Here is a 21,379-nt window from a genome sequence, read left to right as displayed (position 1 = left end):
AGGAATGCTGGCTTGGGACGTGTTCACACTCTGCACACTCTGCACAGGCTGTGATTCAGCTTCCACAGCTTCCCCACTTGCTGCCACAGAGACCTCAGCTGATTCAGCTTCCATGTCTTGCTCATCATCATCATCATCATCATCATCATCACCACCACTGCTCTCTTCATCTGCTGAGCAATCACTTTCATCCTCTTCTCTCTTTGGGGACTTCATTTTGGCAAATCTGTCCTCATTCAGCAACTTCTCCCTGAAGACATCGCTGCCCTCCAGGATAACCATCCTCTGCAGCTCCAGCTCTCTCACCTCCTCCTGCAGAGACTTCACTTTTGCTGTGAGTCCAGGTTTCTGCTTTTTGGGGGCTGAGCTGGCTCTGTGTTTTGCAAACTTCAGGTCTTCTTTTAACCCCTTCAGCTTTTTCCCCAGCTGCTCATATTCAGCTAGCTTTGCAGCTATCCTGGAGCCATAGGTGGCTGCAGACTCCCTGGGCCCCCTGAGACCCCACTGCTCCACCACCTGACTCTCCTGGGAGCCCCTCCGTGCAGCTGCACCTGCACCCCGTCTTCCGCTCACCTTGCTTGCAGGCTTTCCTTGCATACTTGGAGCCTTGCAGCTCCCACCCGTCGCTGGAAGGGCTGGGTCCACATTGCTGCGAACCCTACTGGATCTTCTTACCCCTCCAGCCGGAGCGCTGGCCGGTAGCTTACACTCTACACCCCCCGCCGGCCTTGACCGGGAGGTGGAGGTCAGGGGATCCATGCTGAAGACTCTCCCAGGAAGCTGCCACCTTCCTGGGGAAGCAGGTGGTGAATCAGCCTCTCTCCTCCTGGAAGTCTGGATGTGTGGAGCTCAGGAGCAAACGCAGACACACCCAGTAACCACACCCTCCAGAGCTGCACTCAGTATTCTGCTGGTGAGGTCACTGTGTACATACATTACTTATCCTGTACTGATCCTGAGTTACATCCTGTATTATACTCCAGAGCTGCACTCACTATTCTGCTGGTGGGGTCACTGTGTACATACATTACTTATCCTGTACTGATCCTGAGTTACATCCTGTATTATACCCCAGAGCTGCACTCACTCTTCTGCTGGTGGGGTTACTGTGTACATATATTACATTACTGATCCTGTACTGATCCTGAGTTACATCCTGTATTATACTTCAGAGCTGATTGATGGCCCATTGACTTCTGTATGGCTGGCTTTATTCTACAATCAGATCTTAAAGGGATTTTCCACTTTATACCCTGTAGTAATCTCTTTTCATTTCTTGGAACTTGTCAGGCCTGTGAGATGATGTGATGTTGTTTTCGTTCTCTTCATCTGGTGTATCTTGGCTGCGGTTTTCCTCGTGTTCTGGGACAGGACCCGGCCCTGTTATGTTTTCTGCTGTGGATACAATTGTGTCTGGATAGGAATATAAACAGCTCAGATGATATAAGTCGTTGGCTACGAATATCAATGAGAATATTGACGGAGATTTATAAAACATGGTGTAAAGTGAAACTGGCTCAGTTGCCCCTAGCAACCAATCAGATTCCACCTTTCATTCCTCACAGACTTTTTGGAAAATGAAAGGTTGATTCTGATTGGTTGCTAGGGGCAACTGAGCCAGCTTCACTTTACACCATGTTTGATAAATCTCCCCCTATGTCTTTATTCTCTAAGGCAAAGAGTCAAAAGGGCGTTTCTGAGTCTTTGAAGTTCAAGTGAGGGCTGTAATGTGTCCTCACTCCCCCTCCCATCCCTGCTTAATTTTGAGTCAGCTGGAGTCTGAAGGCCCTATTCCACGGGTCGTTTAGAGGAGCAATATCGTTCGTATTCGGCCGATAACGGCGGCTACGAACGATATTCGTTCCGTGGAATAGAGTGCAACGATCAGACGACATCGTTCATGTCGGCTGATCGTTGCAGTCGCTTGTTTTTCAACATGTTGAAAAACAAGCGACTGATATAGCAGCGATCTGCTGCCGTCGCTCCGTTGAATAGGACCGTCGGCAGCAGATGCTGCTATATCCTATGGGCTGCCCGGACGATCAGCGATCCCCCGGGCAGCCCCCCCAGCAGCTCCCCGCCGCCCCTCCCGCACTCACCCGCTCGCTGACGCCGCGTCGAATAGCGGCGGCAGCGAGCGGGGAACGAGGAGCAAACGAGCGCTAATAGCGCTCGTTTGCTCCTACAAACGACTCGTGGAATAGGGGCATAAGAGGTAGGAGGGGGGGGGGGTCATCGAGGCATTACAGCTTGCGGCAGATCAGCAGCTTGGGAACGCCTCTTTGACTCTTTGTATTAAAGAATCAAAAAATGACAGTGATCATCTCCAATCTGTGAGGAAAGTGTTCATTTCTCCTGCAGTGCCCCCACAGGAGAGATGAGGTATTGCATTGGTTTCACTAAAATCAATGGATGGATCGATATGTTCTTTGTTTTCTGGTTGTTGCATAAGGGTCAAAAGTGGCCCCCAGTCCTCCCGTTACCCCATGGGGTATAGTCTTTTAGGTCACATGACGGATCCGACACCACTGTCATTCTTATTTTTGACCAACATAAATAACCCCACAGATGTGAACCGAGCCCTAATAGGGTTAAACCTTGCACAGACGATCTCGGTATAAGCCTGGAATTAGTGCAGGATTGCGGCCGTGACCCACTGACCCCGGGCATCCATTGTCTATTTATAGGGACTTACTTGGTAACCCATTAGGCCTGTAGAAAGAAGCTGCGTCACCGCTGCCGAATTGTTTGATTTTCTGGGTCAGGTAATTGCGTTGCTCAATAGATAGAAAATTACATAAAGGGGTCGCGAGAAGCCGGAACGAATGAAACTGACGTCGGGGGAAGTAAAAATGCAAAGCTGAGAGGGAGAGAGAGAAGCCTCACGACAAGAGGATCACGACGTAAGCGTACAGATCAGGGCGACAACGGCCGAGCCTCAGCGATAACGTCTGAAGAGCGGAGGCTGAGAACCAGACTATTGCTATATTTAAAGGGAACCTTCCCATGTCAGGGCAAAGCTGAACTAGTCCGTACAATTGCGTCTGACAGGCGTATCGGGACCCCTACCCACCATGTGTCACAAGGGCCTTTAGTCTTCCCACTTACATTAACGGTCCTATTACATGGGCCGATCAATTTCATTTACTGGACCTATTAGACGTCCCGATAATCAGGCAGTAAGGGCTTCATGGACATCGTTAGCGATGTCCATGCGGCCCTTGCCCAAACACCTGATACTTGACCTCTCCCCACTCCCGGTCTTCTTTCCTGTGCTCTGCAGCTTCCCGGCTGACAGGCCGCTCAGCCAATCAAAGGCCGGGACCGCCGCAAGCAATCATCATCACTGTTACCCGTAGCGATGCATGGTCGACGGCCAACAATATTAGGTCCGAACCTAAACCAACGATCAGCCAATGATCGTTTCATCGGCTGATCGTTGTCTCTATTACACAAAGCGATAATCGGCTGAATCGGGCCGATTCGGCCGATTATCGATCCGTGTAATAGGGCCATTTGTCTAAGGGCCCTATTACACGGTGACAATGGTCGTGCGTAAAATCGTTATATCGTTCAAATTCAAAGGATAATCGTTCCATGTAATTGCAGGCAACGAACGAAAAAACGTTCGCCTGCCATTGATCATTTATATAGATCTGACCCTAAAATCATTGATATTAGTTCGCTAAGGCTTGGGTTCACACTACGTTTTTCCAAAGGTTTTTTTTTTTTTTTTAAACCGTTTTTGCTAAAAAAACTGATAGAAAAACGGATGTATTTGTGTGCATCCGTTTTGACTTCCATTGTGAAAAAAAGGATCAAAACGCATCTGTTTTTTTAACGTATGTGGACGGCCACGGTTTTGTGTATGTTAAAAAAAAAACGGATGCGTTTTGATCTGGTTTTTTTTTTTTATAATGGAAGTCAGCGGAAAACTGGATCAAAACAGATGCGCGCAAATGCTTCCGTTTTTTCATCCGTTTTTCAGCAAAAACGGGTGAAAAGAAAACAACTGCTAAAACATAGTGTGAACCCAGCCTAATCGTTGGCTAATCGTTGGCTAATCGTTCCACAACGTTCCTCCTTTTGCTGGGACCAGATGGAGTAAACAATCGTAGTAATGATCATTCTAATGATTCTAAGCCTGGGTTCACACTACCATTTTGCAATCCGTTTTTTTTTTGCAAAAACGGATAGAAATACAGATGCATTTGTGTGCCTCCGCTTTGATCCTTTTTTCCATTGACTTCCATTTCCATTATAGAAAAAACGTTCAAAACGCACCTATTTTTTTTTTAACGTAAACAAAACTGTAGCCGACCACATTTTTGTGTACGTTAAAAAAAGGATGCATTTTGCAATTGCATCCGTTTTTTCATCCGTTTTTTTGCCATTGTTTATTGTTAACCGTTAATCATTACAAATCGCTTTGTCTGATAGTACCCTTAGGGTACTATTACATGGCACGATGGGGGCCGATATTAACTGTGAACGAGCGCCGATCTGCTAGATCGGCGCTCGTGTACTGGGCCTATTACACGGTCTGATAACCGTTTAACAAGGGCTGCAGGGACATCGTTACTGATGTTCTTGCAGCCCTTGCTTAAACTGCATACATTACCTATCCATGGTCCAGGGCTCTTCTTGTGGTCTGCTTTTCCCCGGGTCCCGTTAGCTGCAGCTTCAGAGCGGCCTGTCTTAGCTGACAGGCCGCTCAGCCAATCATTGGCCGCTGCGGTCCCGGCCAGTGATTGGCTGAGCAGCCTGTCAGCTGAGACAGCTGGAGCGCGCGGGACCGGGGAGAAGCACAGCGTAGGAGGAGCCCTGGACTATGGATAGGTAATGTATGCACTTTGCAAATCGTCAGCCGCCGGCCGCACAGTGTTGTTACACGTAGCCGTGCGCGGTCGGTGGCCGACAATTATAGGTCCAAACCTATATCAACGATCAGCCGATGACAACGATCATTTGCTGATCGTCGTGTTTATTGCACGGAGCGATAATCAGCCGGAGAGGGCCGATTTGGCCGATTATCATTCCGTGTAATAGGCCCTTAGTCGCACTTATAACTACAAGGCTGGGATTGAAACGCGTTGTCCATGATTGAGAGTCTGAAATGTGACAAAGGAACCAGCTCCTACGATCCTGCCATCATGTAGGGTTCAGGATGATAACATGCCATGTTCTTCTCTACAGGGAATCCACGAACCATTGGGACCCAGTGACGGGTATCTGAAGCTGGAAGAACTGGTAAAAATGGTGGTGTCTCCATACCTGGCGGCATATGGGGACAGAAGCTACAGCCACACTAGCGCCCCCTGTATACTTGGTAAGATCACCACTTCTAGTAGGTGGTTATAACCCAGGGCCGGATTAAGGCTGGTGGAGGCCCTGGGCAACAATTTTGTTGGGGGCCCCCCCCATTTTCTTCCCCCACAAATAAACCATACAGCAGTCTATACAGGTGGCTTCTTACTGTAGGGGACTTAGCACCTACCCCTCCTCACTCCTGGCTGTATGGCTCAGCATCCTCCTCTGTTCTGCATATGATGGTCCCTAGAGGCTGCAGTCCAGAGAAGGATGCCAGGCCCTAGAGACAGGATGGGGGAGGGGTGAGCATCGCGGTGTGTTCCCACTTAATTCAATGCGAGAACACAGCACTTTAGCACTTTCTGTGCTCTCTTGCCCCCTGTGTTAGCCACCACAGCTAGCATATACAGTTGTAAATCTCAGGTAGAACCTGGACTTGCAAGTCTAGGTCTCATCTTCAGTTCCCAACCATGTACACTACCTGAAGCAGTAAAGAGCAGAAAGTACTTAAAGGCTGTGTAAAATCTATAGCGGATATGCTACATATGAATATACCCTAAGGATCATGGCATATATAGCTGCACACAGGCTACATGTCATATGCTGCACACAGGCTATATACACCATATGCTGCACACGGGCTATATATCATACACTGCACACAGGCTATATGTCATACACTGCACACAGGCTATATATCATACACTGCACACAGGTTACATGTCATATGCTGCACACAGGCTATATACCATACACTGCACACAGGCTATATACCATACACTGCACACAGGCTATATACCATATGCTGCACACAGACTATATACCATACACTGCACACAGGCTATATACCATACACTGCACACAGGCTATATATCATAGACTGCACACAGGATATACCATACACTGCAAACAGGCTATATATTATAGGCTGCACTCAGGCTATATACCATACACTGCACACAAGCAATATATCATAGGCTACACACAGGCTATATACCATACACTGCACACAGGCAATATATCATAGGCTGCACACAGGCTATATACCATACACTGCACACAGGCTATGTATCATACACTGCACACAGACTATATACCAAACACTGCACGCAGGCTATATATCATAGACTGCACACAGGCTACATGTCATATGCTGCACACTCTCTCTCTCTCTCTCTCTCTCTCTCTCTCTCTCTCTATATATATATATATATATACCTCTGCTCTGATATATGCCCCTATAGTATATACCCTTGCTTTGATATATGCCCCCATAGTATATGCCTTCGGCTCTGATATATGCCCCCATAGTATATGCCTCCTGCTCTGATATATGCCCCTATAGTATATACCCCTGCTCTGATATATGCCCCTATAGTATATACCCCTGCTCTGATATATGCCCCTATAGTATATACCCCTGCTCTGATATATGCCCCTATAGTATATACCCCTGCTCTGATATATGCCCCTATAGTATATATCCCTGCTCTGATATATGCCTCTATAGTATATACCCCTGCTCTGATGTGCCAATAAAAAACAAAACCTCATGCTCACCTGATCTGGGCAGATGACAGGTCTTCTCTCTTCTGGCTCTTTTCTGTTCCTTCAGCCTGTCAGCCACTGTGACAGATGCTCCAGCAGGTCACATCCCTGCTGGAGAGATCAGGTTTCCTTGCTAAGGTCCCTTGCAGTCCTCTCCTCGGTGAGGGGGAGGGGCAAGGGGGAGTTAGGACCTCTGCAGGAGACAGGCACCCTGAAGTTTGACAGGAAGAATCCATTCAAAGACCCACCAGGGGGGAGTCTGAGCCTGCCAGGAGGGAGATGCTTACACAGGATTAACCCTACACCTCCCTCCCTCCCTCCCTGGACAGCATGCAGTGTGGCCAGTGCTGTGTCCAGGTAGGGTTTCCACATGCTTTTTGCGCGTGGGACTGGCTCCCAGACACCACTTCCGGGTTTGGGCTGGTGGAGGCCCCCTAGTGGTGGAGGCCCCTGGGCACGTGCCCCTTATGCCCTCCCTTTAATCCGGCCCTGTTATAACCTAATATATATAGTAACATAGTAAATTAGAACAAGTGGGGAGAAGAATGAGACTGTGCGCTTCACTCCTGGCTCACTGCTCTATTCAACTTATACTTCTATATTAAGTGAGTGGGGAAGTGAAGAGCATTGCTGAGTGCTTCTCTCTGAACGATTGGTGTGGTGACCTTGATCAATCAAAACTTTGGATGCTTTAAAGAAGAGGTCTCTAACTTGTGGCTCTTTAGCTACTTAAACACTACAACTCCCAGCATGCTTTGACATTTTCTTAATGGCTTGAGAGATCCCCTTAAAGGGGTACTCCATAGAATTTTATTTTATTTTAAATCAAAAGGTGTCAGAAAAAATATATTGATTTGTAATTTACCTCTATTAAAAAATCTCAAGCCTTCTAGTATTTATCAGCTGCTGTATGTCCTGCTGAAAGTCTCGTATTATTTCTGGTCCGGAGAGCAGGAGAAGTTTTCTATGGGGGATTTGCTACTGATCTGGACAGAGGTGGCAGCAGAGAGCACTGTGTCAGACTGGAGAGAATACACCACTACCTCCAGGACATACAGCAGCTGATAGGTATGGGATGAATGGAGATTTTTTAAATACAAGTAAATTACAAATCTATATAACTTTCTGACACTAGTTGATTTGAAAGACAAAGATTTTTGCCGGAGTACCTCTTTAACTATGTCAGAAATTTATAGACATTTGTAATTTATTTCTATTTAAAAATCTCAGGTCGTCCAGTACTTATCAGCTGCTGTATGTCCTGCAGGAAGTGGTGTATTCTTTCCAGTCTGACACAGTGCTATCTGCTGCCACCTTTGTCCATGTCAGGAACTGTCCAGAGCAGCAGAAAATCCCCATAGAAAACCTCTCCTGCTCTGGACAGTTCCTGACATGAACAGAGGTGGCAGCAGAGAGCGCTGTGTCAGACTGGAAAGAATACACCACTTCCTGCAGGACATACAGCAGCTGATAAGTACTGGAAGATTTGAGATTTTTTAAATAGAAGTTATATATATATATATATATATATATATATATTTTTTTTTAATTTATTTATTTATTTTTTCTTGCAAGGATACCCCTTTAAGTGCCATTTTGCAAAACTTATACCTTGGGATTGATTTTATTTTACATTGTCGTAAACCAATAGAGCCAAAAGAATAAAATTGTGCGGCCTTAGAAGTCTTTGTGTGATCAGATTAGCATAACCCGGGGCCATATTGCGGTGCTCTCAGCCTCCAGAGTGTGGGAATAAAGCAGACGGGGTGTCTTAGGTTTCGGTAACTGACCCCGTTTGCATACTTATCTGTTTATGTGGCAGCAGAATTACTAATCCGAGCCGTTTGAGACGGGAAACTTTAGTCAAATATTAATTCCGAACTCCAAATCCGCATAATGCCGGCAGGATATTACCGCCCTGTACTGGATATATGGGCTTTATTGGCCGATCCCACTACAGAAATAGAAACTTTATTGATTGTTTAGCCCCTTGGGGTTCATGCACATGGTCGTATTACCATTCTGTATTGTAATTTGTATTGGTTTTGCAGCTGGGTTCCATTGAAGTGAATGGAGCTGAATTGTAATACCATGCTAAGGACAGGGGTGGCGCTGTTTTTGCCAGAAAGTAATAAAAGGAGATAACCCCTTTAAGTGACTGTGTAATACTTCAAAGCTGTATTCACAATTCTGTGCATTAACAGACGCAGCAGGGTTATCCAGCGCTACAAAAACATGGCCACTTTCTTCCAGAAACAGCACCGCTCTTGACTCCAGTGGAGTGGGGTTTCGTAACTTAGCTCCATTAAAGTGAATGTTATCCAGCGCTGCAAAAACATGGCCACTTTCCTCCCTCTCTTGTCTCCAGATTGGGTGGGGTTTTCAAACTCCGTTCCATTGAAGTAAATGGAGCTTAATTGCAAACCACACCTGAACTGGAGACAAGAAAGGGGGAAAAGTGTCCATGTTTTTGTAGCACTGGATAACCCCTTTAAATAACTACTTTTGTTTTAAAGAACATTTGATTCATGTGGCTTCATTTACCAAAAATGACTTCTTACCCCCAGAATAAACAGCTCTATAGTCTTGGCCACTTGGTGTCGCCCTTCCCTGCAATCTGCTGTCCACTGCTTGTTGGTGTGTGAAATCTGTCTCTAGTAACAGCTAGATCAGGATTGAATACAGTAAGGAGGAGGCAAGGCATAGTATGTGCTATCTGAGAAAGAGAGATGCGTAACTGCACTTTTTTGTTACAGATTAGGCTAGGTTCACGCTGCGTTTTTTTCATCCGTTTTTTTCAAAAAACGGATGGAAAAAACGGACGCATAAGTGTGCATCCGTTTTGATCCGTTTTTCCATTGACTTCCATTGTAAAAAAAACCGGATCCGTCTTTTTTAACGGACACAAAAGTAGTGTCAGCTATGTTTTTGTGTCCGTCAAAAAAAAAACATCCGTTTTGATCCATTTTTTTTACAATGGAAGTCAATGAAAAACGGATGCATCAGTTTTTTTCATCCGCTTTTTGTAAAAAACGGATGAAAAAAACGCAGCGTGAACCCAGCCTTAAACTCATCCTGAAAGGTAAATCAAGGCTTCTCTCCTCTTTCATCACCCACAAAGTTCTCGGAACCTTAAAAAAAAATACCAGCGTATCTACTGCTGTATGTCCACAGTGCTGTGTAGTCGTAGTCGTTCACTGCTTAGTGTAACCCTTTCCTTGCTGCGCTGCTGCTGTTTCTTTCCTTTCTGCTCACATAGCACCTTTTGAAGCCAGTGCATCAATAACCCTTTCTCCCTACCTATGCCAACATAGTATTGTATTGTGCAAGTCACTCCCCAAAAGGGTGGCAAACAATTCAGTCCAGCAATATAAGGGCGACAGATCCTCTAGACCAGGGGTAGGGAACCTTGGCTCTCCAGATGTTGCAAAACTACAACTCCCATCATGCCTGGACAGCCATCGGCTGTCCAGGCATGATGGGAGTTGTAGTTTTGCAACATCTGGAGAGCCAAGGTTCCCTACCCCTGCTCTATACAGACTCAATAGCCTTGGTTCACCCCCCTCCTTGGCTTCCGGCCTGCTGTTATACATGAAGTGTATGGAACCACCACAGTCAATAGACACGTGAAACCCAAAGCAGCTGCGGGATCAGTCACTGCCAAAGAATTGACTCTGATCATAGCCAGCCAGTGTTCACAGGAGCTGCGAGGGGCGAGCAGCGGGTTCTCTCATTTGTTTGGTGGTGTTTTTTTTTTTTTTTTTTCTTCCCCCAGAATCCTTTGCCCACTCATCAGGGCAGCTGTGGAAACAAGCCGCTCGGGGCGCATACCAATAAGCTGCCATCATCCAAGCGTCTGGGGTGGGATTCCATGCATGAGAATCATTGCGTGTCTCCGTCATTAGGTTTTGAGGACTAATAAGACCAGTATGGGACTTGTATCACAACATCTTGTGCCTTAAAGGGACAGTGACCCTAAAGTTAGAGACATAGGGGTATCATGAGGAGTAGACTGGTAGCAACCTCATTGTTCCTTCTGCACGCCCTTAAAGGGGTTATCCAGCGCTACAAAAACATGGCCACTTTTCCCCTACTGTTGTCTCCAGTTTGGGTGGGGTTTTTAAACTCAGTTCCATTGAAGTAAATGGAGCTTAATTGCAAACTGCACCTGAACTGGAGACAAGAGTAGGGGGAAAAGTGGCCATGTTTTTGTAGTACCGGATAACCCCTTTAACCAGACCTAACCCCGGAGATCAGCTGATCCTGCCATTGACACTGCTCAGGCAGCGTTTTTCGGCATAGTACATGGTAGCCATCGATACGATACATGACAGTGTGATATAAGTCTCAGTCTCAATATAAGACGTCAGTGTATAGAACATGATCTGTTAAAGGCGTAGTTCACCCCCAAAATTTTTTATTTCAAAACAGCCGGTCCAAGCAAGTGCCAGAGATTTGTAATTTTCCTCTATTAAAAATAAAAAAGTGTCTTCCGGTACTTATCAGCTGCTGTATGTTCTGCATGAAGCGTTGTATTCTTTCCAGTCTGACACAGTGCTCTCTGCTGCCACCTCTGTCCATGTCAGGAACTGTCCAGAGCAGCAGCAAATTCCCATTGAAAACCTCTCCTGCTTTCCAGACTGGAAAGAATACACCACTTCCTGCTGCTGATAAGACTTTTTAATAAAAGTAAATTACAATTTTTTATGTGCACTATCCCTTTAATAAGAATAACGAATGCATATGAGGAAGATTTGAGAGTTTACCACAAGTTGTGGTTTCGAGGGGGCGTGGGAGGAGGATTGAGTTAATGCACGTGCAATAGACTTGTTATTAAAAGTCTGCGACCTGTTAAAATGAATGGCAGAGTGTGCAGCAACTATGTGAGACGAATCACATACTCCTCTCTGCTATACCATACTATAGCATGGTACTGGAAAAAGTGCACCATGCTGGGAGATGATTTACAGTAGACTGTGGAGGGAGAAGGGGTTACTGGTGCGCTGGTGTTGCAAGGGGCTCTGTAAGCAGAAGTGAAAGAAACAGCAGCAATGCAAGGAAGGGGTTAAACTAAGCACTGAACTGCTGAAAGAGGGAAAGGAACGATTATACTGTAGTACTGTGGACATACAGAAGTAGGTACACTGGTATTTACATAAGGGACAGCTGCCCTAATCTTTCTGGGTGGTGAGATATGAGAGAAAAGCCTTGATTTACCTTTCAGGAACAATGTGGATCATCTTCATTATGTTAGGAATCACATCTTAAAATGTAATACCTCTAGTAACTGGAGGAAAGATTTCTTTTTTTTTAGAGGATCTGAATGATTACTTTGTTCATGACGCGGGTTCCATCTCTTACATATCATGTAGATTACAGATGGGGAACCTTCGGCCATCCAGCTGTTGCAAAACTACAATTCCCATCATGCCTGGACAGCAAAAGCGAAGCGACTCTCTCTCTCTGGAGGACCTGTCATGTCCTTTGTTACATAGACAGTCCATTGTTATGAATAGGAGCTGTGTAATACCTCACTCCCCCTCTGGGAGTGCTGTAGGAAAAATAAACACTGCCAAATAACACAGATTACAGCTAAAGGCAGGGGAGTACCAGTTGAGGGGGAAATTTGTGATTAGCTAACTCTTAAAGGGGCTGTCCAAAATTAGGACATTAGGTTCTTCTAGAAACAGTTCCATTGAAGTGAATGAGGCCAAGTTGTAATATCACACAGGGTGGCGCTGGTTTTAAATATGGTTTTCTTCGCCTATTCTATATGTAGAATTTTTTGGTAGGTCCCTAGCAACACGATTGTGATTGACAGATATATTGCCACCTCCTGGGTGGGTATTACAGTCATTACAAAATGTTGATAGATGATAGTATCGATGGCGGCCGTATGATCGATCGATGATAACTCTTCCTCCATTCTTTTTCATTCCAGAACATCGATTCACGAAATGCCACGTAAGATCGGAAGCGGTCCCCTACACACCACATGGCGGTACTTCTCTTCCGGTTGAGCGCTGTCTTTCCCCGCTCACAGAACAGGAGGGGGAGGCGTACCTGGAGAAATGTGGCAGCATCAGGAGACACACGGTCGCCAACGCTCACACGGACATCCAGCTTTTGGCCATGGCCTCCATCATGCATCCCAGATCGGAAGAGACGGAGCTTTCGGACGAGTGTCTACTATTGCAGCCCAGCTTCACCCAGCGACAGTTCAGCAGCGAACCAAATATTGTGGACAGTCCGGACAGTACCGACCTCCATGACGGCTCGGAACACAGCTGCCCCTCCCCCAGCTGATGTGTACCCCAAACCTGTATAAAGAAGAATCAATAATGTATATCTGTACAATGCCGAGGCCACCGAATGACTAATCACACCATGTCTTACCAAGAGCCTAATGCAATAATATTACATAGAAGTAGCTTTTTTTTTACGGTACTTTAACTCTTTTTTTTTTTTTACGGTAGATATTTTAAAGAGGTACCTTCTTCTGGAGTCTTTGTATGTGACGGGTGTCCAGCAGCGTGGGAACAAAAAGGGCTTGGGCCGGACACACTAACATGGTGCTTCCTGTTCTTTTAGTTTTTTGAAAAATTTGAAATAGTTTCTATTTCGCTCCCGTTCATTAAAAACGTACTTTAGGAGTTGGAGAAACAAACTGGAAAGTGAAATAAACCTATTTATTTAAAATATATATTTTTTGTAACTTTTTTTAGTGAAAATTCATTGAAATTATTAAAGAAAATGTGGCCTTGAGTTTTATGGCTGGCTAAAGATGAGAGGGAAGCCTTGATTTACCTTTCAGGAACAGTGTGGATCATCTTCATCAGGTAGCCTGGCTCATTTTGCAGGTTCACTTCCTAGGCTTTCTCTTGCTCTATCTCCTGCACACAGCAGTAGCTAAGCCTTTCACCTACTCGGCTGGCATGAGCTTTATGGCTGACTAGAGATGAGAGGGAAGCCTTGATTTACCTTTCAGGAACAGTATGGATCGTCTTCATCAGGCAGACTGGCTCATTTTGCAGGTCCTAGGCTTTTTTAGGCTCTATCTCCTGCACACAGCAGTAGCTAAGCCTTTCACCTACTCGGCTGGCATGAGCTTTATGGCTGACTAGAGATGAGAGGGAAGCCTTGATTTACCTTGCAGCTACAGTGTGGATCGTCTTTATCAGGCAGCGTGGTTCATCTTGCAGGTACATATCCCAGGCTTTCTCGGGTTCTATCTCCTGCATACAGCAGTAGCTAAGCCTTGCCGCCACTCGCTGGCATGAGCTTTGGCAAGGCTGGCAGTTGTATAGAAGGTTTTGACCTAGTACCAAAGAGTGAGAGAGACATAATTTGTCATAGGACGTTGTAGCTTGGTTTTATGTTATTTTTCTATCTATATTCTAAAGATATATATATATATATATATATATATATATTCTTACCACAAGTCCTAAAACTGTGATGATAAAGAGGAGCTACTGGAAAGCAATTTGTACAGCACAAAAATGACAGAGAAAACGCCATTCACAATTAGACGAAGCTCACAGCTCAGCCTCCCCCTTCCTGTGGAATGACCCCCTTCAGAGGTCACAGAGCATGCTCGGTAATGTTTCCTATTCATGTCAGTTGGACAGCTCCTGTCTTGCTGTAAAGCATACCACTAAATGCTGCTAAAACAAATAAGATGGCAGCCCCCATAATAATATAGTAAAAATGTAATGCTTTCAGCTTACAAGTCAAACAGATAATAGCGCCATGTGATACTTATATCGGGTGGGTGAGTGTACGTCCAGGTTACGGTGAGAGCCTCTCGCCTTCCCTATGTCACAGGATACTTAAAGGGAGGCTCTGACATGCGATTTTATAAGCCGAGCCAGTTATTTAAACTGTACTGTGACATGCAAATGTATTCCTCTGCTCTTGATGGAATTAAGTGATTGACAGGTTGTTTGGGTTATTAAAGTGGCGGTACAAATTGTGGGCGGGGTTTCCATTCATGTGTCGCTGTCTGCAAAGATCTAAAGGCGAATGTGTCGTCTCCTGTTTGGGAAAATCCGAAGTATTCTTCTTTTCATCCCGAGAATAAAAAAAAGAAAGGAAAAAGCAATTAGCGCCGAGACGTATCAAACAGGGCGAGGTGTGCGAGAGGACGGGGCGAGGGATAAAAGACGTCACCTATGTCCGCACTGTTGTCAACCCTTTCTTGTGTTGTTTCTTCACTCGCTATAAAACTTGTTTGATCTTACAACCCACACGGCCGCTTCTAAGAAGCTTCAAAGCGAAAGGTTATGGCGAGATCATTTACGAGGGAGACCACATGGAGGAGACTCACCTGCTGTCTGGACGCTATAGGCTATGTTCATATTATGTTTAAACAGCGGCCGTTATTTGACACGTTCCTGTGGCTGATATTACCATATCGGCCGCAGGAACATGTTTTTATTTTATTTGGATTGCAGGCACCCAGATATTTGGGTGTGCCTGCAATCCAATTAACCCTTGAAGTCTACACAATGTACGGCCGTCAGAACGGCCATACATTGTGTGAACCGAGCGGTATTGTTGTTCAATAGTCTGTGAACCACGGCAGTTGTTCCCATAGGGTTCAATACAATGCATTATTTTAAGGAATTTACATCCCAGCTCTCTCCTCCCCTCTTCTAGAAATCCCAGCACCATTCCCAGTATCACTTACATCCCAGCTCTCTCCTCCCCTCACTCAGATGAAATCCCAGCACCAGTCCCAGTATCAGAGAGAGAGAGGAAGAGAGAGCTGGGATGTAAGTGATACTGGGAATGGTGCTGGGATTTCTTACTGAGAGAGGGGAGGAGAGAGCTGGGATGTAAGTGATACTGGGAATGGTGCTGGGATTCTTCTACGAGATGAGAGGGGAGGAGAGAGCTGGGATGTAAGTGATACTGGGAATGGTGCTGGGATTCTTCTAAGAGAGCTGGGATGTAAGTGATACTGGGAATGGTGCTGGGATTCTTCTAGGAGAGAGCTGGGATGTGAGTGATACTGGGAATGGTGCTGGGATTTCTTCTAAGAGAGCTGGGATGTAAGTGATACTGGGAATAGTGCTGGGATTTCTTCTAGGAGAGGGGAGGAGAGAGCTGGGATGTAAGTGATACTGGGAATGGTGCTGGGATTTCTTCTAGGAGAGGGGAGGAGAGAGCTGGGATGTAAGTGATACTGGGAATGGTGCTGGGATTCTTCTAGGAGAGGGGTGGAGAGAGCTGGGGTGTAAGTGATACTGGAAATGGTGCTGGGATTCTTTTTTTTGTTGTTGTTGCAGAAATCAATAGTACAGGCGATTTTAAGAAACTTTGTAATTGGGTTTATTAGCGAAAAATTCATTTTTATCATGAAAAAGCATCTTGAAGCTCTCCCCCCTGTCTTCATGATTCTCTTATGGAGAGGGGAGGGGTTGAGGGAGATGAGGCACCAAAACAGGACAACAAAGAGTTAATTTACAGCTACATCACCGGGCTATCTCCTATGAAGTCAGCACTGGTCTGACCTCTGAATACCGGCTTTCACACAGCTCCCACTGTGTAATCCTTTGTTCTCTGCTGGCTGCTAATCTCCCTCCTCCCCTCTCCATAGGTTACACAGGGCTCGTCTGATGTAAAAGAGTCGAGATTTCCTGATAATGAGCAGTGAATGAGAGAGAGGAGGGAGGGGGAGGGGACCTGGGGAAAGTCTTTTTGAATGCAGATAATGGCAGATTTGCCTAATAAACCCAATTACAAAGTTTCTTAAAATCGCCTGGACTATTGATTTTTTTTAAAAAAATATTCCTATAGGCTGGATGTAAAGTTGCTGGGATTTCTTGCTGAGAGAGAGAAGAGAGAGCCGCTTCCTTCGTGTCTGGACACAGAGCCGCTGACAAAGAAAAGCCATAATACAAAGGAAAACCCTGAGGTTCCATTCACTGGATATGATTACAATGAGTGACAGACGTCATGCATTGTGCGGCTAGGTGTTCGGAGAATTTCTTATATCTCACACGTATTGGGAGAATCCTGACAGGTTCACTATATACAAGACTCCGGATTTCTATAATCTGTTTAATAAGGGCTTAGAGATGCAAAATACTAAAGTGCTTCTTAAAAGCCGGAATTTAGCAGCTAGAGCGGGCGGCCATGGTGGCTGGTGAAATACGGCCTGCTTGGCCTAATAATTTTTCCTTCGGTTCAGGCACATCTGTTGCCAGCCGCGTCCTGATCTGATAATTTACATTCTGGATGAAAACCTCTTATGTTATGTGCAACGTCCCAGTGATAGACACGTCCGACGGGGGAGATTTATCAAACATGGTGTGAGGTGAAACTGGCTCAGTCGCCCCTAGCAACCAATCAGATTCCACCTCTCATTCCTCACAGACTCTTTGGAAAATGAAAGGTGGAATCTGATTGGTTGCTAGGGGCAACTGAGCCAGTTTCACTTTACACCATGTTTGATAAATCTCCCCCGACGTCCGTTCTAAAATACTCCGGTATCTGACGGCTGAGGCAAAGGCTGGAACCTCACAATTACTCAGAACAGATTGTAAGGTTGGAATACTAACTTTATGTTAAAGGGGAACTCCAGCGAACAAAAAAATAAAACGTTTTAAATCAAGTGCCAGAGATTTGTAAGTCTTTGTGAGTCTTCCAATACTAGCTGCTGTATGTCCTGCAGGAAGTGGTGTATTCTTTTTAGTCTGACACAGTGCTCTCTGCTGCCACCTCTGTCCAGATCAGTAGCAAATCCCCATAAAAAACCTCTCCTGATCTGAACAGTTCCTGACATGGACAGAGGTGGCAGCAGAGAGCACTGTGTCAGACACCAGAACACACAACTTCCTGCAGGACATACAACAGCTGTTAAGTACTGGAAGACTGAAGATGTTTTAATAGAAGTAAATTGCAAATCTCTGACATTTTCTGACACCAGTTGATTTGAAAGATTTTTTCTCTCTGGAGTACCCCTTTAATACTTTAATGACATTGTGAGATCACTAACAATCGTTCTCTATGGAGATGGTGGAGAGAACCAAGTACAGCACTCAGCTTTTTCCGGTGGCTTCATATAAAATGAATGGAGCTGCGGGTCATGCACCAACCTGCAGCTCCATTCATAACAATGGAGCTGGGGTGCCAATGTAGAGATCCTCGGGGGGGACCAGAGGTCGGACCCCTGCAGCCTCATACTATTACACTTGCCCAAGTAACTTTAAATTGGAAAACCCCTTTAATTTAAAACACATTCATCCTTGGCTGAGCATTCTTGTGTATTGGAGGGGAGGGGGTCAGGAGATATAGCTGTCGGCTATGTGAGCGCTCACAGAACAGCTGTCTTATGTGTGTGGCCCGCTGTAGTCCTTATGTTGGATTGCCTCCACCAGAGCCACAAATACAGCTGAATTTTCATTGGACACGAAGTATCAATCAGACCATAGTGGATGCAGAGGTAGCGGTTGCAACGGGGCCCAGAAAACATAGATTTTACATCTGCACTGGGTAGTCATGAGTGTCCTAGTCCTAAACAAGAGCTTTCTAAGATTTCTGAATTGTAAGGATATATATATATATATATATATATATATATATATGTATATATATATATATATATATATATATACATACAGATTATATAAGGCAAAAAAGGCAATGTTTTATTAGGGTCAGGTATAAAGTATTGGATCAGTGATGAAAGCAGAGACCTAACCATAGGGGATGCAGAGGTAGCAGTTGCAACAGGGCCCCAAAACAACTCTGCCCCATAGGACCACAGTGGTATTAAAAGGGAATTCCGGCTAAAAAAAATCCACTTCAGAAAGTTGTACAGATTTGTAATTTATTTCTATTTAAAAATCTTTTCCCAGTACTTATCAGCTGCTGTATGTCCTGCATGAAGTGTTGTATTCTTTCGAGTCTGACACAGCGCACTCTGCTGCCACCTCTGTACATATCTTTATGACTTTATGAAACCAATTGATTTATAATATCTTTTTTTCGCTGGAGTACCCCTTTAAACCTGCACAGAGTAGTCATATCTAGTGGCCACTATTGATTGCTGATGGGTAACTTCCAAAAAGGACGATCCTGATCATCAACAGGACTAAGGGAAGTGCCTTATCATTTGTATTAACTGTGTACTGGAGAAGCCAATAGTGCAATAATAATATGCAATGTAACAATGTGCAATAATCAAATGGTACTATCTCCAACAGTGCAATAGGATCTATGGGACATGTGCAAGTTCTAACCAATATTGATGGTATTGTGCAGAGGGTTAAGTGCAATAAAAAATAAAACGCATGAATAATGGAATAAAACGCATGCATCAGTGTGAACTGACGTTGACACATAGCCAATACCCACACATTTATTGAAGTCTACAAATAGCAGTGTGAACAAACCCAGGTCACAGCTATAATATTATCAGAAGAATAAGATGTGCAATAACTACTAAGTGCAATATTGGTGCTATGGACATTTATGAACTGTAAATACAATATTAGTGAAACCTTTGGTGCTCTGGTGATGGCTGCGTTAATATAGAGTGTGAAACTTTTTTAACGTAATTAAATAAAAGCTATTTTTTAAATAACTCCATTTTTTCAGTTTTAATAACTTTTTCAGAAGGAGTTCTATTATATTGCTGTAATAGCATACATTCAGACGGTGTATCTATCTATCTCCTATCTATCTATCTATCTATCTATCTATCTATCTATCTATCTATCTATCTATCTATCTATCTCCTATCTATCTATCTATCTTCTATCTATCTCCTATCTATCTATCTATCTATCTATCTATCTATCTATCTATCTATCTATCTATCTATCTATCTATCTCCTATCTATCTATCTCCTATCTATCTCCTATCTATCTATCTCTTATCTATCTCCTATCTATCTATCTATCTATCTATCTATCTATCTATCTATCTATCTATCTATCAGATTATGTAATCCTCAGCCACAGTCTATGCTGCCGTTATATAACATTGGATAGTTGTGTGATTCTCTTTGTTGATTTTGATGTCTCACGCTTTATAATAGTCAGAAAGACACAGCGGGGGGGTCCAGTTTCTGCCTGGTGATAAAACGCTACAGAATTGCTCCCTGCAGGAAGCACTGACACACCATAGAGGCTTTATACAACCACCATCGCTGTCAAATAACTTTGGCCACTCTTTATAGTTATTAAACATCCATTGTCCTGAATTGCCTAGAAAGTCAACTGATGCCAGAAAGTGCTAAAGATTTGTAATTTACTTCTATTAAAAAAATCTCCAGCCTTAAAGTACTTATCAGCTGCTGTATGTCCTGCAGGAAGTGGTGTACTCTTTCCAGTCTGACACCGTGCTCTCTGCTGCCACCTCTGTCCATGTCAGGAACTGTCCAGAGCAGGAGAGGTTTTCTATGGGGATTTGCTGCTGCTCTGGACAGTTCCTGACATGGACAGAGGTGGCAGCAGAGAGCACGGTGAGCACAGGCTGAAGCCCCTTCGACAGAGACGAGAGTGTAAAAAATAATATAAATAAAATAAAAATTTTAATTAATATAAATATTAAAATATAATATATATATATATATATATTCTCTTCAATTCCTGTAGGGTTTACTATTTAGGGCTGGGGGGAGGGGAGGCCACGCTCGGTCACATCCGTCAGCTCTGGGTCAGGCTGCTGGGTCGGAAGCCGAGGCCTCTGTTATCTGATGCTGTGTATAATAGACGCTGTAGAAAACTTCCTGTTATTAACCGCTGATCAGGGCCGTCTTACCCATTGGGCATGGTAGGCAGCTGCCCGGGGGCCCTTGCGTCCTAGGGGGCCCCTGCCCGCTGTCACAGCGGGCAGGGGCCCCCTAGGACGCAAGGGTCCCCAGGCTGCCGCCTCCCATGCCCAATTGGTAAGACGGCCCTGCGCGCGCCCCCTTCCCCTTCTCTTGCGACCGCAAGCACTTTCTTGCTTGCGGTCGCAAGAGGAAATCCGGCCCCGGCTGATGCGTCGCTCCCGGGGGGATTCTCAGGAAGCGCACGCATCAGGAACCTCAGTGCGCGTCGCTGGGGTTTCCTGTACCGGAAGTCCCGTCTGGGCGCACACTGAGCTTCCGGATGTGTGCGCACCCTGAGAATCCCCAGGGGAGCGACGCATCAGCCAGGGGCAGAAGAGGAGAGGAAGCAGCGACGGGGGAGCGCTGGTAGGTGAGTTGGGTGTTTGTTTTTTTTATCTGCTGTGCAGGGGGGAGCCATCTATAGGGAGGGCGGGATACAGGGGGGAGCCATCTATAAGGGGGAATATGGGGGGGAGCCATCTATAAGGGGGGATACGGGGGAGCCATCTATAAGGGGGGAATACGGGGGAGCCATCTATAAGGGGGGAATACGGGGGAGCCATCTATAGGGGGGGGATACAGGGGGAGCCATCTATAAGGGGGGAATACAGGGGGGGAGTCATCTATAGGGGGGGATACAGGGGGGAGCCATCTATATGGGGGGATACAGGGGGAGCCATCTATAAGGGGGT

General features: G+C 45.2%; 1 protein-coding gene across 6 annotated transcripts in view; it reads left to right on the top strand.

The window, feature by feature from the left end:
* The window catches only part of PRR5L (proline rich 5 like), a 52,311-nt gene extending 38,752 nt beyond the window's left edge, over positions 1-13,559 (top strand). For all 6 annotated transcript variants that reach the window (XM_069968115.1, XM_069968113.1, XM_069968114.1 and 3 more), the window contains 2 exons: positions 5,197-5,329; positions 12,800-13,559. In XM_069968115.1, coding sequence (XP_069824216.1) covers positions 5,197-5,329; positions 12,800-13,164 — 498 coding nt within the window. In that variant the 3' untranslated portion in view covers positions 13,165-13,559. The remainder of the gene's footprint in view (positions 1-5,196; positions 5,330-12,799) is intronic.
* Positions 13,560-21,379: the final 7,820 nt, after the last annotated feature.

Source organism: Dendropsophus ebraccatus, chromosome 4 (assembly GCF_027789765.1).
Source record: "Dendropsophus ebraccatus isolate aDenEbr1 chromosome 4, aDenEbr1.pat, whole genome shotgun sequence".
Taxonomy (NCBI): Eukaryota; Metazoa; Chordata; class Amphibia; order Anura; family Hylidae; genus Dendropsophus; species Dendropsophus ebraccatus.
The sequence above is the reverse complement of the archived record's forward strand: the minus strand, read 5'-3'. Positions and strand labels throughout refer to the sequence as shown.